At 32.6% G+C, this 6,334-nt stretch overlaps 1 protein-coding gene across 1 annotated transcript; it reads left to right on the top strand.

Annotated features, from left to right (window-relative positions):
- The first annotated feature begins 2,211 nt into the window (after positions 1–2,211).
- LOC126734764 (protein extra-macrochaetae) lies at positions 2,212–5,982 on the top strand. Its single transcript, XM_050438487.1, has 2 exons — positions 2,212–2,747; positions 5,265–5,982. Exons 1-2 carry the CDS (start codon positions 2,376–2,378, stop codon positions 5,304–5,306), a joined length of 414 nt encoding a protein of 137 aa, XP_050294444.1. The 5' UTR covers positions 2,212–2,375; the 3' UTR covers positions 5,307–5,982.
- Positions 5,983–6,334: the final 352 nt, after the last annotated feature.

Raw genomic sequence — 6,334 nt, forward strand, 5'->3', positions numbered from 1 at the left:
TGCCCAAAAAGGCGAAGATTAGCTAAAGCTACTTTAACCTCTTAACCCTAATAATAATAATTACAAATGTTTTGACAAACAAGCAGTAATAGTAATATAAAAATTAACCAAAGAACAAATTGAGAGAAAAAAAATTAATTAAATACATTTGTAAATCCGCAGAGAACAAAAAACTAATTGTGCAATTGTTCCTCCAAGAACAAAGTTCTATAATCATTAAAGCGAGATATTGAAATTGAAAAATTAGGTCTAAGTCGATTATACATTTTTATGGCAATGTAAGTATAACTACGTGAGAAAAGAGCTGTGCTATGGCGTGACAATGTTAGAGTCTTATGTCTTATATCTCTATCATGAATCACATTTCTTAGAATTAATTTCTCTAACAGATATTTTGGCTTTTGGTTTTTATAGAGCCGATACATAAATATATGGACACATGATCAAATTTTCTGAAATTACACACAAATCGACTACACGTATTTTGTACACGTTGCAGTTTCTGCTGGGTTATTTTATCAAGACAAGGATAGTAAACGATAAAACAGTAATTTAAATTAGATAACACTAACGATACTGAGAGTTTTTTTCTTGTCTTAAAATTTAAAATATGTTTGTTAGCATAGAGAAAACGCATAAGCAAATAGCACCTTTGCAAGACAGCACTAATATATCCTTGAAATCTTAAAGAAGAATCAATAATTAAACCAAGAATATTGACGCTCTCAGCAAAAGCCAAGGGGTTATTATCAAATTGAACGTATATATTTTCTCAACGTTAGCACGACGATTTTTATTGGCAAAAAGTACAACGTTAGTCTTATTGGCATTCATATTAAGATTGTGTTATCTTGAGTAGCGGAAGATTAAGCTTAGGTCTCTAATTATACTTTCAGAAGCCTGTTCTATATCATCTGAATCGAAATAATGAATTAACTGAGTATCGTCAGCGTACTGGTACACCTCAGAGCTCTTTACGACTAAAGGAAGATCCGAAGTATATAGCAAGAATAAAAGAGGTCCTAGAATCGATCCTTGAGGAACTCCAGAAATTATGTATTTCGAATCGGAGTAATTGTTATTGACACGTACTCGTTGAGTACGATTCCAGAGATAGGACTTAAAAAAAGGAAGAACAACTTCATTGCAACCATAAAACTTTAACTTGGCGACTAACAAGTCATGATCCATTACATCGAAAGCCTTTGAATAATCTAAGGCAGCTTCAGGCAGATCAGAGAGCCCTTATTATGTTGTCTATGAAGTTCAAGAGGGTGGTAGCTGAACTGAATCCTTCTCTAAGGCCAGACTGTTTAGTTGGAAGTATGGTATTAACAGTAAGATAAAATGACAACTGTGCATAGACAACTCCTTCCTTTCCAAAACCTTCAATATTATTGGCAATAAACTTATAGGGCGCAAGTCCTGTAAAGATTCGGGATTACATATTTTGGGTATGGGGCACACAACTGACTCACGCCAAGGCTGTGGAAAGTAGCCTGATTCTAAACAAGAATTTATGATATTTGTTATCTGTGGCAGACAAAGGTGTAGCATTTGTAACGAAATGCCATCGCAACCTGAGGTATTTGATCGAATATTTCTAATTATTTCATAGACGGTATCTTGATTAACTAAGACAAAATTAAATGTTTGATCGGAAAATTAGTTCCTAGAGTAGTAATTAATTCTATTTTGACAGTTGTTAGACTTATGAAAAATATTTATAAAGTAGTTATTTATATGCATTGACATTTAAATTACGCAGGCCTTGCCAGAAGTTTGTAGAGGCATCATTTATTATGTCATCAGTAACTCCAATTAGGGCAACATCAGTACTCAAATCCTTTCTAAAGCCACACTGAGTCTCCGGGATAATGACGACAAAGCCGGTAATAGTGAATATCTATTAAATTTCCAAGAGAAAAAAAAGTAAACAAAAATATCTATTACATAAAAGTTGGTCAAAAACAAAATCAACTTTATAAAAACTAGGGGTCCGTTCATAAAACAAAACTTTGGCGCCCAACATAAAATCCAAGAAACTCCGAAAGCGAAACGTGGCAACCCCGAACATAAAGCAACTAGCACCGAGGCGCCGTTCCTCATCATTGGCGCCTAGCGCCTACCTGCAAACCCCGCCTCGGTTCCTAAAACCTCCCGCTCCTATTGGCCCGACGCTCCTCTACCCCACCTATAAAACACTTCTTCGTACCCCCTATTCGCTTATTTACGCTCCGACTTTCTCCGTGCGATCATCGTTCCATTAAACCCCCATCGCGTCGTATATTACGTGTGTGTGCTTTTGTGACATTTCTCTTCACGTCTTTTTTGTTTGGATTAACTCAGTGACTGACTTAAACGTGTTTGGAAAGATGAAGGCCGTAGTAGCAACAACCGTGTGTGCCGAAAACGCCGTGGCAGCCGGTAAAATCGCCAAAAGCAAAGCGAAGGATATCGAAAACGAGGAGATCCAGATGTACCTTAGCAAGTTGAAGGATCTGGTGCCGTTTATGCCTAGGAATCGGAAGTTGTCGAAACTGGAAGTGATCCAGCATGTGATCGATTACATTTGTGATCTGCAGTGCGCTTTGGAAACGCATCCGGCCGTGAATACGTTCGATGCGCAGGCTGTACTCAGTCAAAAGTCCCAAGCTGCTGTTAGTCCCAGGCAACCGTTGGGTGTGAGGCAGAATCCCAATACGATTTTGAGTCCTTGCGAGGCCCCTGTTGTACAGACTTTAATGGTGAGTTCAAGTTCTTTTTCAAATATATTGAGTAGTATGTGTTTAGAATGAGTCACGGGTGTTGTTGAGAAAGTTGAAAATTATGGGATATTTTGGCGCCCAACTGTGGGACTGAATTCAAGGTTTGTTTTGTGAAGGAATTTGTGTTATTTAGAGTGGGAGGCGTCTGAAAAATTGGGAATGTTATGGTGCATTTTGGCACCCAGCTGTGTTCCTAAATATTTAATTTTATTCTTATTTTCATTGGAAGCATTTCATATCCAATCCTTTTTATGAAAAAATTTTCATCAATAATTTTTTTGTTGAAGAAATGTAGGAATTTTGATCAAGAAATTTCATAAAGTGTGTTGATTTTTAAATGTGCAATTTATTTTACTGACAAAATGTATGCCTGTAAATCGCAAGAATCTTAGATTACACAAAGCAAAAATTAATTTTTCCCTTAGGTTTAATTACCTAAGCCTTAGTCCAAATTAGGTCTTCTTATTCAATAAATAGTTTTTCATTCTTTTCAATTTCAATAAAAAATAAAGTTAGAAAGAATATTGACCAGAAGAAACGAGTTCAGAGGTCCATAGATAAAACCTCAGCTTGTGGATATATGAAAAAATGTATTATAAATAATATCGTTCTTTATTTAGCAAAAAAAGCTACATTCAATAAACATAAATGAAAAAAAAGTAGATAACTTAACAAAATTATTAAAATTAGATTGAATTACATATAATGTAAGGAATTGTTAAAGTTCATATTTCTTTTAAATATGTGAATCAGTTTTCGTCTTTTCAATAATTCAGCGTATGAGATAGTAGTTTCTAAATTGATATTGGTTGAAATAGTGTCGTAATACCCGACAAAATTAGTAACTAATTATAGATTCGTCACAACAATATAGATTTTACTTATTTCCGGAATTTAAGTTAAAATCCAAATTAGTAATAAAAAATTAATGAAAAATCCGAAAATTAACACATTTTATGGTGTATTTTGGCGCCCAACTGTGGGGGTTAAATATTTATTTAATAATAAAATAATATTTTAATGTATTTTCTTTAACAAAAAAATTGTTATACGAACGTTAAATTTTTGAGAATATTTTGGAAATCGAAAATAAAATTAAGGACACCTGGTTCCGCTATTTTTTTTTAAATAAATGGGTGTTCATGAAAAAAATTTTGCTTCAATAGCTCCTTTTTTAATTAGTAAAAAAAACATAAAAAACTAATCAATTTAAATTTTTGACAGCAGATAATTCGAGAAATGCCTGGAATACATTTTTTGGAAATCTTTATGGGCTTTCATTTTCTTTAAAGGTTTCTTTTGCTATAATACTTAATTTTCAAGTTACAAGAAAAAAACTCAAAAACCTCTTGGGTGCCAAAATGAACCAAAATTTTATCCTATTTCTAAGCAAATTTTAATAACGAAAAATGTACTTTAAGATGAACAAACAAACCTTTACTTATTCATAACTTTGCGATTTTTTTTGAAAAAATGCTAGTCGAAGGTAAAAGTAAATAAAAAATAATTCTTAAATGTATTTCCTAAAACCAAAAATTTGTTATAAAAAGTTTGAATTTTTGTCAGTATTTTGAAAATGGCAAATTTAATTTGAGAACATCTATTTCCACATTTTTTAAATGTATACAGGGTGCTTAAGAGAAAAAAAGAACTCATTTTTTAGTTAGTAACAAAAAATTTGAAAACAATAATCAAAACCAGTACAGTCTCTAACTAAAAACACATAAAATAAATCTTTTAGAATATTTAAAAGGCTTCGATATTTATTTACGAAATTTCTTGCTACGATGCTTCACTTTTACGTTACTCGCTCAAACCCCACGGTTGGGTGCCAAAATGCACAAAGTTTTTATCCCATTTCTAAAAACTCAGAACAAAGCCAAAATTATCAAAAAAAAAATACCACTTTCAATAGGACCACAATATTCTTATCTCTAGTTGGCATCCTCTCTCCACGTGCAGAAATCTTCACCTGGACCAACAGAGAAAACCGTTACCCAATGCACACAATGAAATAAAAAATAAATAAATATTTAACATAATTTCCTTATAAGAGATATGTGAATGGACCCATAGATTTGTGCCCTTATGAATGCCATCTGACTTTAAACGGGAGTTATTATATCGATTCGTCCTGACACAGCTGTGTGGTGCACGTGTTCATTTTGATCGGCCAGATGTACGTACTTAAGTCTCTTTTTTTTTTTTGTTAATTTAATTCGTAATTTTCTCTTGCCGCTGGATGCTGGTATTTTCCATCAAAATTCCTTTGCAATAACCATGGCAAAACGCAAAAAAAAAACACCTGAAGGTTTCTTTTTCGTTTTGATATATGTATTTGGGTGCATATAGGCTACGTACGGGTGTAACGGTGTTTTATGTATTCATTCGTACCGACATCTGCTCGTATGGTATGTGCACGTGTGTGGAAATGGCCTTGTTTTAAAATCGCATTTATTTCGGTGCGTTAAATTTATTTAATGTTTTTTGTTTCAGACAGTAGAAGCCTTGACACCGTCGGACAGGCCTTCAAGTTAAGCAACCACCATCTAGTTCCAACCCAAATTTTGTTGAATCTTTCTCATTCCAAGACTACGAGGCCCCCCCGGTTGGAGTCTCTTGAACAGTTGGAGAATGTTTTATTCAATGAATATGACTGAAGAAAACAATTAAATTATTTGTGTTTGGATGAATGGCTGACTTGTATGTTGTAAATATTCTAGTGGTTTAGGTTTATATTTGTTTGAACACTGAACTGTATAGCGTGGAAGGGTGTTCCCTAAAAATATTTATGTACCTGTTACGTTGCAATGTCGTTGTAGTTTCGTAAACTGTATATAAAAACGTATCATCAGGCGGGTCGAAAAACAATATTAATTTATTATTATTACTGTTCTCACAAGGTAATTTGTATATCATCTTGCACCCATATTATAATGTAATACAGACGTAACAGTTTTATTTTTAATTTAAATATAATTTTGTGACTTTATTTCTGTGATGTTTAGCTCGTAGTGGATTTAGTTTTATATATATATGTATAATAGAGATCACAAAAATTATTGTACATTTTTGTTTTCTTTTTTTTTTGTAAATAGAAATTTATATCGGTAAGAGTTCAGAGTTTTGTTAAACAGATTTTTTATGCGAAATGCATTTTTTATGATTTTTCTTCTTTTTTGATGAGAATAAAAGAATTATCCTTTAAATACAACGAGTGTTTTTTTTACTCCATGTCTTTTACATAAATTACATTTTCAAGTAATAGGTCTCATTTACAGTTGTTTTCAGAGAGTTCCGAAATTATCAATTTTATGGTATATTTTGGCGCCCAACGGAGGTAATAGTCAATCTTGATATAAAAGGTAAATTACATTTAATTTTTAAAAATTCGAATCTTTTCTGGTAATTTTGAACTTGAACTGGAAAAATATATTTTTATCCACAACAGCCATTTTATGTTAATCATCACTTAAGAGTCCATCTTAAAATAACTAAATAAAGGATTTTTTAGCGTCAAAGGTACAAATATTTACTACAAGTAATATAACAATGAAAAGTGGAAT

This window comes from Anthonomus grandis, chromosome 4 (genome assembly GCF_022605725.1).
Source record: "Anthonomus grandis grandis chromosome 4, icAntGran1.3, whole genome shotgun sequence".
NCBI lineage: Eukaryota > Metazoa > Arthropoda > Insecta > Coleoptera > Curculionidae > Anthonomus > Anthonomus grandis.